This window comes from Argopecten irradians, chromosome 5 (genome assembly GCF_041381155.1).
Source record: "Argopecten irradians isolate NY chromosome 5, Ai_NY, whole genome shotgun sequence".
NCBI lineage: Eukaryota > Metazoa > Mollusca > Bivalvia > Pectinida > Pectinidae > Argopecten > Argopecten irradians.
In genome coordinates, this window is record NC_091138.1 from 40,999,688 (window position 1) to 41,014,194 (window position 14,507).

The following is a 14,507-nucleotide window of genomic DNA, read 5'->3' on the forward strand; positions in this document are numbered from 1 at the left end:
TGTGATTTTTTATGATAACTTTTGTGAAAAACATAGCATGATTTAATATTTGCATGTATGCATTCATTATTAAATCTGTATTTCCTTTCGCCGAATAATTCGGGAAAGTGTATTTTTCGATACTGCTTCCTGTTTGAAAGCGAGGCTGCATATTAGAGCACGTGTTGAAAACGTTTTCGTTGTTTACAGTCCTCCGTGAAGCGATTAGCAGAGAGGCACAAACATCACACTACTATAAGTTTTTCCCTTCAATATCTTTTGAAAAAGTTCAAGTAGTGAAATGGTAAGTATGTTCTTAGTTTAATACTAAAACAGGTCAGTCGGATCTCGGGTCTATCGAAGGTGTGAAGCACATGGTTCAGTTTGTTTAGCAGATCGGCCGATGGCAATGTTCTAACCACAGGGCCACCAGCATGTATAGTTTCTATATGAAAAAATTGCCAGAAATACATATAAAATAAAATATGTATTTCTGGCTATTTTTTTTCATATAGAAACTATACATGGCCCTGTGTTCTAACCGTTAGACACGACGTCATGTTTCAAAAGTATCACGTCGTGATAAACAGGTTGGGCACATGTAAATTTATTGCTATTATAGCGATATATAGCTATAATAGCTATTTATAGATATACAAAACTAGCGAAAAACAACATATCTGGAGATAAAAATGCTTGCGCTCAAAACCGACTCCTGAAACTTGCAGGGAATGTGTATAAGAATAATTTGAATACTATGCACCCACTTTTCGTTTGAAACAATAGAGCAATAATTAACTTAATTAGCTTAATTATACCTCATCAAAACTGCTTTCAATATGTTTGAATGATCGTTATAAACAACCACTGCAAGTTTCAGATACCTGATAAACTTCTAACATTGTTGGTTAGATTTAAGAGTAATCTTATCAAAATTCTACTAGGGGAAATAAGGAGGAATTGACTAGAATAACTATTTGTACAATTATTTACAAGTGGCAAGTTAGTTTAAGGGCTTCAGGAATCTCGCCAAAAAACATATATTTTCATTATTTAGACTTAGTACACTCTCGCGGAGCTCCCCCCCCCCCTTCAGACTTCAAGGTATTGTAATTTTTCTGGATCCGTCATAGTTTCTTGTCGAGCCATGATGTTAAGAATAGCCTACCATCCGATAATCTGAATTTTAAAAAATTGGTCTAATGTACAGTATTTTTCTGGATCCGTCATAGTTTCTTGTCCATCTACGACGTTAAAAATAGCCCAATATCCGATAATCTGAATTTTAAAAAATTTATCTAATTCACGTACCACGTTTAACGTTTTTTGCGGGACTATTATTAGCTCACCTGGCCCGAAGGGCCGGTGAGCTTATGTCATGGCGCGGCGTCCGTCGTCCGTCGTCCGTCCGTCGTCGTCCGTCTGTCCGTCAACATTTCCTTTAAATCGCTACTAGTCATAGAGTTCTGCATGGATTTTAACCAAATTTGGCCAGAAACATCCTTGGGGGGAGGGGAACAGAACTTGTATAAATTTTTGCTCTGACCCCCCGGGGACAGGAGGGGCGGGGCCCAATAGGGGAAATTGAGGTAAATCCTATAAATCGCTACTTGTCCTAGAGTTCTGCATGGATTGAAAACAAATTTGGCCAGAAACATCCTTGGGGGAAGGGGAATAGAACTTGTATAAATTTTGGCTCTGACCCCCCGGGGACAGGAGGGGCGGGGCCCAATAAGGGAAATTTAGGTAAATCCTATAAATCGCTACTTGTCCTAGAGTTCTGCATGGATTGTAACCAAATTTGGCCAGAAACATCCTTGGGGGAAGGGGATCAGAACTTGTTTAAATTTTTGCTCTGACCCCCCGAGGACAGGAGGGGCGGGGCCCAATAGGGGAAATTAAGGTAAATCCTATAAATCGCTACTTGTCCTAGAGTTCTGCATGGATTGTAACCAAATTTGGCCAGAAACATCCTTGGGGGAAGGGGAATAGAACTTGTATAAATTTTGGCTCTGACCCCCCCGGGGACAGGAGGGGCGGGGCCCAATAGGGGAAATTGAGGTAAATCCTTTAAATCGCTACTTGTCCTAGAGAGTTCTGCATGGATTGTAACCAAATTTGGCCAGAAACATCCTTGGGGGAAGGGGATCAGAACTTGTTTAAATTTTTGCTCTGACCCCCCGAGGACAGGAGGGGCGGGGCCCAATAGGGGAAATTAAGGTAAATCCTATAAATCGCTACTTGTCCTAGAGTTCTGCATGGATTGTAACCAAATTTGGCCAGAAACATCCTTGGGGGAAGGGGAATAGAACTTGTATAAATTTTGGCTCTGACCCCCCAGGGAACAGGAGGGGCGGGGCCCAATAGGGGAAATTGAGGTAAATCCTTTAAATCGCTACTTGTCCTAGAGTTCTGCATGGATTGTAACCAAATTTGGCCACAAACATCATTGGGGGAGGGGGAACAGAACTTGTATAAATTTTGGCTCTGACCCCCCGGGGACAGGAGGGGCGGGGCCCAATAAGGGAAATTTAGGTAAATCCTATAAATTGCTACTTGTTCTAGAGTTCTGCATGGATTGTAACCAAATTTGGCCAGAAACATCCTAGGGGGAAGGGGAACAGAACTTGTATAAATTTTGGCTCTGACCCCCTGGGGACAGGAGGGGCGGGGCCCAATAGGGGAAATAGAGGTAAATCCTATAAATCGCTACTTGTCCTAGAGTTCTGCATGGATTGTAACCAAATTTGGCCAGAAACATTCTTAGGGGAATAGGAACAGAACTTATATAAATTTTGGCTCTGACCCCCCGGGGGCAGGAGGGGTGGGCCCAATAGGGGAAATAGAGGTAAATCCTATAAATCGCTACTTGTCCTAGAGTTCTGCATGGATTGAAACCAAATTTGGCCAGAAACATCCTTGGGGGAAGGAGAATAGAACTTGTATAAATTTTGGCTCTGACCCCCTGGGGGCAGGAGGGGCGGGGCCCAATAGGGAAATTTAGGTAAATCCTATAAATCGCTACTAGTCTTAGAGTTCTGCTTGGAGTTTAACCAAATTTGGCCCAGAAACATCCTTGGGGTTAACAGAATTCCTATAATTTTTGGCTCTGACCCCCATGAGCAGAAAGAGTGGGGCCCAATAGGGGAATTAGAGGTAAATATTCAAATTCCTTCAGAAAAGAAACAATGAACCTTACTAGGCATTACAAACCAGGTGAGCGATACAGGCCCTCTGGGCCTCTTGTTTCTATAGGTGATGGATTGACGTTAAAATATGATATACCAAGCTAATGTCATTATATATATGTAAAATTTATTTATTTTACATTGATTGCAAAACAAGTTAAACAACTTGTACAATTCACTTTCATTGGTCTGGATGAAAGCCCGTAAGGGGTTTTAGAGTGGGAGGAAACCGTAGTGCCAGTAGATACTAGATAATCCACATGATCAGGTAGGTGACCCCTGAACTTTTCACCACTGCGCCAGGGATCGAACCTTGGCCAGCTAGCTATAAAGCAGGGTTCTCACTAGGGCTGAAACGATTAGTAATTTTTGTATTCGATTATTCGGTCACATGTAATCGATTACTAATCGATTAATCGTTTGAATTGAAGGCAACTATATTGTTTCACTACTGACTACTGGAAATATCCGCCATGTTTTGTTATCAACTAATAATAACACCTACTGTATAATATGACAAAGGGCATGCCTTATATAATATAAGCCTACCAACAAATAAGAATAGATTTATTGACAAAACAAACATATTTTATCCCAAATAAGCTCTGAATTCCGTTCCTGTATCGTCTTCCGTAACATCGTTTAAATCAAGTCTGCTAACCCGCTATTTTGACGTGACCTTCACACGTACGACTAATCAACCAAATCTGGATCGCCACGGAGCGACATGACCAAATTTTCGTCAATGAATTTTTTTATTTCCGTGATCAAAAAAATAAAATAAATCAACAACTCTTATCTTCAATTAGATTATGAACAAAAACATTCTTTTTATATGATAAACACATGCATTAGCAAAATTTAAATGTTTAAGATTACTGCTCCTTCCGCTCCCAAGCGTCCCGGCGGCGATTAGGCCTCCGTGACGTAACAACATGGAGTCGATCGCTAGTGAAAATTGGCGAACAGCGTGTTGCAAGCTTTCTCATGACATCAACTTTTTCATTGATTAATGACTTTAACTTCCACAGAGACGTAATTTAACAAGTATTTCACACATCATATATGCTTTGTTGAGTTCAAAACATGTACATAAAGAGATGAAACTCCAGTCGGAATGGCTTACTCAGAAATCCATGATCTGTCAACGTGTTTAGTCAGCTTACAATGCACTTTCTATGCATGTTACGATTAACGATTAATAAAATCGATTATCAGCGATTAGCTTCATTAATCTAATCGCCTCCGATTATTCGACTAATCGTTTCAGCCCTAGTTCTCACTAAGTTTTTAGCCCACCTGGCCCGAAGGGCCGGTGAGCTTATGTCATGGCGCGGCGTCCGTCGTCCGTCGTCCGTCCGTCCGTCCGTCCGTCCGTCGTCCGTCTGTCCGTCAACATTTCCTTTAAATCGCTACTAGTCATAGAGTTCTGCATGGATTGTAACTAAATTTGGCCACAAACATCCTTGGGGGAAGGGGAACAGAGCTTGTATAAATTTTGGCTCTGACCCCCCGGGGGCAGGAGGGGCGGGGCCCAATAGGGGAAATAGAGGTAAATCCTATAAATCGCTACTTGTCCTAGAGTTCTGCATGGATTGTAACCAAATTTGGCCACAAACATCCTTGGGGGAAGGGGAACAGAACTTGTATAAATTTTGGCTCTGATCCCCGGGGGCAGGAGGGGCGGGGCCCAATAGGGGAAATAGAGGTAAATCCTATAAATCGCTACTTGTCCTAGAGTTCTGCATGGATTGTAACCAAATTTGGCCACAAACATCCTTGGGGGAAGGGGAACAGAACTTGTATAAATTTTGGCTCTGACCCCCCGGGGGCAGGAGGGGCGGGGCGGGGCCCAATAGGGGAAATAGAGGTAAATTCTTTAAATCGCTACTAGTCATAGAGTTTTGAATGGAATGTAACCAAATTTGGCTACAAACATCCTTGGGGGAAGGGAAACAGAACTTCTATAAATTTTGGCTCTGGTCCCCGGGGGGCAGGAGGGGCGGGGCCCAATAGGGGAAATAGAGGTAAATCCTTTAAATCGCTACTTGTCATAGAGTTCTACACGAATTGTAACCAAATTTGGCCACAAACATCCTTGGGGGAGGGGAAACAGAACTTGTATAAATTTTGGCTCTGGCCCCCGGGGCTGGAGGGGCGGGGCCCAATAGGGATAATAGAGGTAAATTCTTTAAATCGCTACTAGTCATAGAGTTCTGAATGGAATGTAACCAAATTTGGCCACAAACATCCTTTGGGGAAGGGAAACAGAACTGTATAAATTTTGGCTCTGGCCCCCCGGGGGCTGGAGGGGCGGGGCCCAATAGGGGAAATAGAGGTAAATTCTTTAAATCGCTACTAGTCATAGAGTTCTACATGAATTGTAACCAAATTTGGCCACAAACATCCTTGGGGGAAGGGAAACAAAACTTGTATAAATTTTGGCTCTGAACCCCCGGGGGCAGGAGAGGCTTGGCCCAATAGGGGAAATAGAGGTAAATCCTTTAAATCGCTACTTGTCATAGAGTTCTTCATGGATTGTAACCAAAATTAGCCACAAACATCCTTGGGGGAATGGGAACAGAACTTGTATAAATTTTGGCCTCTTGCCCCCCGGGGGCTCGAGGGGCAGGGCCAAATAGGGATAATAGAGGTAAATTCTTTAAATCGCTACTAGTCATAGGGTTCTGAATGGAATGTAACCAAATTTAGCCACAAACATCCTTAGGGGAAGGGGAACAGAACTTGTATAAATTTTGGCTCTGGCCCCACGGGGGCTGGAGGGGCGGGGCCAAATAGGGATAATAGAGCTAAATCCTTTAAATCGCTATTTGTCCTAGAGTTCTGCATGGATTGTAACCAAAATTAGCCACAGACATCCTTGGGGGAAGGGGAACAGAACTTGTATAAATTTTGGTTCTGGTCCCCCGGGGGCAGGAGGAGGGGCGGGGCCCAATAAGGGAAATAGAGGTAAATCCTTTAAATTGCTACTAGTCATAGAGTTCTGAATGGAATGTAACCAAATGTAAACCACAAACATCCTTGGGGGAAGGGGAACAGAAGAACTTGTATAAATTTTGGCTCTGGTCCCCCCAGGGGCAGGAAGGGCAGGGCCTAATAGTAAAAAATAGAGGTAATTCCTTTGAATCGCTACTAGTCATAGAGTTCTACATGAATTGTAACCAAATTTGGCCACAAACATCCTTTGGGGAAGGGAAACAGAACCTGTATAAATTTTGGCTCTGACCACCCGGGGGCAGGAGGGGCGGGGCCCAATAGGGGAAATCCTTTAAATCGCTACTTGTCATAGAGTTCTACATGGATTGTAACCAAATTTGGCCACAAACATCCTTGGGAGAAGGGGAACAGAACTTTATAAATTTTGGCTCTGACACCCCCGGGCAGGACGGGTGGGGCCCAATACGGGAAATAGAGGTAAATCCTATAAATAGGGCCCAATAGGGGATTTAGAGGTTAATATTAAAATTCCTTCAGAAAAGAAACAATGAACCTGTATTCAGATCATTACTTGGCATAACAAACCAGGTGAGCGATACAGGCCCTCTGGGCCTCTTGTTTATTAGATGGTTGAAAATCAATAATAGGTGGTTGGGGTCCACAAGCTCCCCTGGTGGCCAATATTTATTTATGACAAAAATAGCCGGTTGTAAAGAAGGAAATAGATGGCTGTTTTTGCTGGCAACCGGCTTTTAAAGTGCATAGTCGGGCAATGAAAACCAGTATAAATGCGTTCATTGGCTTTCCAAAAGTCCTTACATATCAAAATGACGATCAAATTGAGCCTACTTTGTCCAGTTTAGACCATTGAAATTATGGAAAGCCCCATGTAAATTTACCACTGTTCTAAAAATAAATTCTGAAAGCGAGGCTGTGTGGGAATGTCAACACGGATATAGGTAGCCGGGAGGACGTTTTAGGATTCCTTTACTATAAATTAATTTCCTCGCGTGCAGAGCGATTTTGACAGGATATTTTATTTTTCTATTTCATAAGAAATTATACTGGATATATTAACACCATTTTAACCGACTTAAGCCTTCCTTTGCCCGACTATTCACTTTAACAAGAACCCTGTATAAAGGTGAAAGGCTTAACCACTACACTACCAGTTCACCCATAACATCATTTTAGCAGGAAGATACATTCCATCACCACTGGAGATACTAGTCCTGCATAAATCTTATGGGTTATCATATGTAGACTAGTACATAAATTAGTCCAATTGTTTGCAGCAGAAAACTTCAAATGTCCGAAAAATGTGTACCCAGGTATACATATACGTACCCGTCAAAAAAGGAGATATTCTGTCATGTCTGTGTATTATACAAGTCTGTGTATTATACACAAAACACTTTAGATTTACTATTTGAACTTTTAAGTTCCAAGCAGTACACAAATTGCAAACTTTTATACCTTTTAAATTTAACAACCATACAGCATACTATAAAATTAGGAGTATAATTTATTCACTTTTGCCAAGTGGCAATTCAAGTTAATAATTGGTAAGAGCATTCAGAGTGGTCGTCCTTAAATTTTACTAGCTGTCTATTCTGTGTTTGCATATTACAGAGTTATCTGCCCTTGCGGGTAGGTATTGATTGTGACGTCATGTGTTTGTGGGTAAATCATCATAATTTGCAGGAAAAAAACGATGTGAATTGCGAGTGCACTCACAAAATAATTTATGATATAATATTTATACCTACCCGCAAGAGAGCTAACTGTGTTATTTAAAGCTGCAGTATTGTAGCTCAAAAGACTTTTAGACAGAAAATGGTGTCGTCTTTAGAGCTACAATGGGTGCCTATTACTGCTAATGGAGCAAAGTAATGATTATGCAAACTGTTATAAAACGTTTATTTGCATTTCATCTTACTTGTTCGATATCGCTTGCTTACTAGGCAATAAATCACATAGATTATCAAATTCCCACCAAAGCCTTATTTTTTACGTAATGCAAATGAAGGTCTTTCTGAAGGGGATTTTTACGGCAAGTCCAGAAATTGTGAATATGACGTCGTTCGAGCTGTACGGTAGATAATAAGAATGGTAGTTATGTTTGTTTTGGACAAAAATGATATGTAAATGCATGTATACGCATATAATAATTGGAAACCTACAAAAAGTATAGAAAAATGTGCACTCCACTACGACACATAAGGACCAATTTGTACCCGGCCGAAAGGTATAGCAGGCCGGGTAATATATTCGTTCTATGTTATATACAATGACAGAATAGCTAATTCAAGTTCTTTGATAGTGTATTAAGTACCTGTATGCTATTTTCTAATATAACTTTCTTCTCTTCACAGGCAACTGATGAAGTCAACCCCAAGGCCTACCCATTGGCTGATCATGTGTTTACTACAACTATCTTGGAAATAATGCAGCAATGTGCAAACTCCAAGCAACTGAAGAAAGGGGCAAATGAAGGTGTGTATATCTGGAGCTAAAAGTGGACAGGTTAAAAAAAATTTAAATTACCGAGTCAAATAAATGAGAAGAAAGAGAAATTAACAGAATTGAGGTTGTGTAATGAAATTAATATATTAACATTATAATTTTACTGTAATTTTATTGCATTTATAATAACTGCATGGTTAATTTTGCAATCTTGTGAACAAAATCTGTTTCAGTTGTATAAATGAAAATGTATTGGCGTCCTATTACAGTGTCGAGTGTTAATATACTTGCTTTTTTCATTTTTCAGCCACGAAAACATTAAACAGGGGTATCGCTGAATTTATTGTGATGGCAGCAGATGCCGAACCGCTGGAAATTCTACTCCATCTTCCACTGTTGTGTGAGGATAAGGTAGGCAACGCCAATTACAATACCTGTTGTCTCTGATGTCAAAAATTAATTAAAAAGATGACCTCAAATAGCTGAACTTAGTGTAAAAATTGACTAAACCTTTAACAATATATAACATTTGTGCCCTGCATATTGTTTTATTAATCAATTAATTACTCTGTCTGATGGTTCTGGTTTCATCAGTGCTGTTGACTTCAGAATAGCATGGTATAAATGCTTAGCTTAAGAAATCATAATGTTCTTAAATTTAATGTTCAGTAATTTAATTGAAGTGGAATAGGATGTTCATTGCTTTGGATATTTTCTGTTTCAATACATCTAGAATTTACAGCAAAACTTATTTTGTCAGTTGCCTCCCTTCTCAATATTGTCATATCTAGATACTAATAAGAAGAAAAAACATGATTTCGCTGTAGAATTAAGGTTAATTACCTCCCTTTTACCTATTCATATATCAATATTATATGTACTTTATTTCACTTTTGTCTTTTCAGAACGTGCCCTATGTTTTTGTGAGATCTAAACAAGGTATGATTTATACATGTTACTATTTCATTTTTAATATGCTATAAATCAATAAACAAAAAAAAATAAAAAATTTTACTATATAATTAAATTTTCTAATTCTCACCAAGAAAACGATCCAGTTTTTTTCAGCAATGAGGCCTTTAAGTTAAAATTTGTTTCTTATACTTCTGCTTTTGACATGAAAGAGAGAAAGGGGGTTATAGTTAATATTCCGTCTTTGCATATTACAGAGTTAGCTCCCTTGCGGGTAGCTATCGATTATTACATCATTATTTTGTGAGCGCAATTCATGTCATTTTCTCCGAAAAGTATGACGTAACGTTCGCAAACACATGACGTCACAATCAATACCTACCCGCAAGTGCAGATAACTCTGTAATATGCAAATTTGGAATACCACTATTAGAATAATTACCATTATACCTATAGGTGGTCCAGTCTTATTTATACCTTAGGGATATTTTTGGGCTTTGTTTCTTTAACATTTAATCATTATTATTTTTTTCTGTCTGATACATTAATTATCAACTTTATTTTATGCTTACAGCTCTTGGTCGAGCCTGTGGAGTATCCCGACCTGTCATTGCCGCTTCTGTAATCGCCAATGAGGGATCCCAGTTGAAGACCCAGATTACCAATATTCAAACTAGCATTGAAAAGCTGCTGGTTTAGGACCATTGTCATCATCATAATCATCCAAATAGCTGCTGGCGTAGCGCTGTCATCATCATCATCATCACTTGCAATGTCAAGGATATTTGGGTTTTTTTTTTAGAAAAATGTCAAGAACTGTTCGTTGTAGAAACTTATGTTCACTTGAAATATAATGTTCACATGTCATTGTCTCATTAAGACTGATTGACAGTGAACATTTATGAGCTTTGTATCAGATATGGTACAGTTATCATGATTTTATTTGTTATATTTTTGAATAGAATATATACAATTTGTTTTAAACTGGAATAATGTCATTCCTGTATTTTGCAACATTGTCTTCACAAGTTATACATTGTATGTAATAAACAAAGTCAATTTCAAACGAAGAATGAATTGCTTTATCATTTGAGCTACTGATGTTTTCATGTGCATTTACAATATTTGTCCTTGACCTTTTGCACTTATAGATGATTACATTTCATCTTATGTTTTGATTGGTTCACTAACTGTTCATGGAATGCAAGCAAGGTTTGTTAGAGCAGTACAACACTTACATTGTATTTGTGTTTAGATCCATTTTTAGCTCACTTGTTCCACAGAACCAAGGTGAGCTGCTGTCATACCGTGGCGTCCATTGTCGATCTGTCATTAATTCACAAAATTGACTTCTTTTTGAAAACTACTGGTTGAAAATTAACCAAAATTTAGTGGTAACATCCTTATGGAGCGTGGATTTTTCCTCTTTTCAAATGATTTCCTCAGATTGGACAATATCTACGAAAAACAAATTATGTCCGATGTGATTTGAAACATCAAAAAAAGACCTTTTTTAACACTGGTGAGGGAGTTCTTCTAAATAGTTGAAAGCTCTCCTCCCTTTGCTGATTGCATCAATTACATCCCTGATATAGCTATGAATGGATATTGCGCTTATTTATCAATTTGATTTGCTCTAATATTTTTAGCTCACCTGAGTTTATGTCATGGCTCGGCATGCGTTGTCCGTCCATCCGTCAACATTACCTTTAAATCGTTACTAGTCACAGAGTTCTCCATGATTACTGACCATTTGGCCAGAAGCATTATTGGGGTAATGGGGACAGAGTTTGTATAAATTTTGTCTCTGACTCCCATGGGGCGGGAGGAAATAGAAGTATATGTAAATCCTTTTAATCACTACATGTTTTAAAGGTAAATTAAATTCAATCAGAAGAGAAACAATGAACCTGTATTCAGAACATTAGTTGGCATTACAAACCAGATGAGCGATACAGGCCCTATGGGCCTCTTGTTTTAATGGGACGAACATCTTCATGTTAGATAATACTTTAAGAAAGAATTTCACTAGTATTAAGAGTCGAGTCCTAACACTCTGGGCCTCGTACTTCTGAAATTATCTTGTATGATCCTAATTCATAACCAAACCTGTAAGAGTTAAAGGACATCACTATTACCTCAACATATGTCTACTGTACGCTTCTTTATTTAGGATTAAGAATTCAGCGGATGTGAAACAAATAATGCATGAATAAGATGTACGATCTTAACCAAATTTGGAAATCAAGTAACGCAGGCCCTAAAGATGTACGCGTCTAATCAAATTTAGAAAACAAGCAATGCATGTGTGTAATGGAGAACCTCCAATATGCACACATGGTGCGACTTATACGTGTACGAAAACGGAAAAATCGATGACATATTGGTTAAAAGTGGTAACGTAAACAAATATTTCAAACGATTACTGTGGAGATATTTACATCAGTAGCGTGTTGGTACATAAACGATCAATATTCATAGCAAACTAGGAACAAGTAGCTCTTTTAGCAATATATATATAAACAACACAAAGTCTATCTATTATTAAAATCATAACAAAATGTCGGTCAACGTAAGGTTATCATAGAGATGCATTTTCTCTCCTTTTTTTCATATAGTCTAGTTTTTTTCAATACTTGTATTTTCACTGCCTTTTTCAATATTTCACCTAGATTTAATATAGCATGGCAGAAAAAAACATGGAACGCGTTCTCTTCCATGACACGTATGGTAGTTCTAGTATCTTTTTACTTATTCAATGGTATCCTCACTGATCTACATATATGTATGTTTATCACACATTCAGCTATATTGTCAGTCCCTAGTATCACTGACAAGTCGATGATAAAACCCAGCTTTATTGTGCAGCTGAATGTGCGATCAAAATCTGATGTCTTTTGTAAAACACATTGATGCTAAACAGAAGCGGATTCCCCTCTGTGCTTTCTTTGTTTCTTAGTCCTTTACAAGAAACTTATGATAAATCAAGGTACATGGTGTTCTCATTTCAGCTGCGAAGATTTCACAAAATCTTTTCGACTCTATTTTCGACCATATATCAGACACCATAGAAATGTTGCGACAGATGGTAGAACCGTCTGTTTACATTCCGGGACAGTATCTCCTCTCCTGGGTGTAGTCAAACACACCTTAAGTATCTCTGTTCACTAGTCTTATTAAAGCAGAGCAATTATTGATAAATATTTAAAACTTGTGTATGTGTTGTTGAAAATATTATTAGTTATAATGGAATACAATGTATTTCGTCTTAAGTGTTTATGGCCATGTAAACGTATTATTTTTCAAAGTAACTTATCCTGTCAAAGAAAAATTGCTAAGTGAATTTGCGACCCGAATTCTGGTCCATTTCTTACTGCAAATTTAGCTGAATATCTTTTCATTATGCTTCATTATGTTTTTACTATATGTACTACATAACGATAATGAATCCCCCCAAACAAAAATGAAAGCACAATTTTTTATCTCAAATATAATTCTTTTTGGATATATAAAGTGTTAAGTGATTCTATCCAATTAATGAGGAAAGCTATACAGGAATCAGATATCTAAATGGACATTATTGACAAACACACTATCGAAAGTCATCTAAATGATGCAACAACTAAAACCGTTAGTCAAATCATACTTAGATATTGCATTTTTCAGACATAAACGCTGATTTACATCAAGAAAAACATATGAAAATATTAGAACAAAACGGGCAAATTAGACAGTAACTGTTACTAATGTCTGGCAGTGGTTAATGTCTCAAGATATTTATAAACAAATATGTATTATATTCTTGAAATGAGTCGAAATGTAAATTGCTCGATGGAAACATGTCTAAGGGTTTCACAGGTGTTTGATTCAAAGAATGATTTTAGACAATAGGAATGTGGATTGATGGTGGGTTTTTAAACATACTAGAAAAGTAGTATATCTGTCCTCCTTTTCTGTATTTTCTCAAGGTCTTCATACCTAATAATTGTGATCGTTATAGTTTTTTTCCCATTCTATTTATATTTCGAATAAAAATAACTAACTGCAATAGAATGTGGAAGGAATAGTTTGTAAATATCCCACAGGAAAAGGTAACTATTCGATATTAGACCATAGTTGTGTTTTTATTATTTTGTTGGTAACTTTAAGGTCCTAAATGTAAAAAAACAAAACAAAAAAACCCGTTTTAGTTGAGCAATAACTATATGTGCATCTGGGAAAGTAACGCTTCCGACCATCTCCACAGATGTGGAATTAAACTCCACAGATGTGAAATTAAAAAAAACAACACCTAAGCTCTTCTCTAATGTTCATCCATTGAAATAATTTATTTGTGTAGAAGAATGATCTTAATCTCTGTCAATTCTTATGTTTTAAGCTATACCTCTCTAGGGGAAATATTTTGTGTTTTTTGTGTATGTGAAAATACAACTACATAAGGCCTTATTGGTGATAATGGTAGTGTTTTCCCCAATTATATTTTATGCATGAACAATAGGCGACACCACAATCATGTATTAATATATTTTATTTCATGTCTATTCTTGGTTCAAGTTGAGCATTTTAATTATATCTTTTTTACGGGCCTGAATGTTGTCGATAGGTAGCCATCTTGCATTTTCTTTCATTATTATACTGCTAATCAAATGTTAAATTTAGATTACTTTAAATCAACATTCTTTCGCGGCTACTAAATTTCGCGATTTCCGTTTCAAAACATTTTCGAGGAGATTAAGTTTAGCAGATTTAAAACTGAAAGGAAATATTAAATAGTATAAATATCCCTTCCACAAACTTTCGAAAAATAATAAAGGAAATAGCTTTCATTTTAATAATGAAAGAATTATGAAAGATGTTAATTTGCGGAAATGAACTTTCGCGAATTTACTTTGAACACGAAATTGAAAAAAAAATCATAAGTAAAAGAAGGCCGGTTTAAAGCATATTTCTAATTATGGATTGATGTTTTCATTTGACACTCTCCTCTAAAATTGTTCTTTTGGT

The 14,507-nt window shown here is 37.7% G+C and overlaps 1 protein-coding gene across 1 annotated transcript; it reads left to right on the forward strand.

The window, feature by feature from the left end:
• The first annotated feature begins 144 nt into the window (after window positions 1-144).
• Window positions 145-10,302, forward strand: LOC138323871 (NHP2-like protein 1). The gene is made up of 5 exons (XM_069268773.1): window positions 145-283; window positions 8,501-8,621; window positions 8,899-9,002; window positions 9,497-9,530; window positions 10,078-10,302. The coding sequence occupies exons 1-5, from the start codon at window positions 281-283 to the stop codon at window positions 10,200-10,202; spliced, it is 387 nt and encodes a 128-aa protein (XP_069124874.1). The 5' UTR covers window positions 145-280; the 3' UTR covers window positions 10,203-10,302.
• Window positions 10,303-14,507: the final 4,205 nt, after the last annotated feature.

Bases quoted from the DNA above. Each gene is read 5' to 3' on its own strand.
- LOC138323871 (XM_069268773.1), top strand. The intron at 8,622-8,898 runs GTGTGTATATCT...TTCATTTTTCAG, and splicing joins GAAGAAAGGGGCAAATGAAG to CCACGAAAACATTAAACAGG. The intron at 9,003-9,496 runs GTAGGCAACGCC...TTGTCTTTTCAG, and splicing joins CACTGTTGTGTGAGGATAAG to AACGTGCCCTATGTTTTTGT.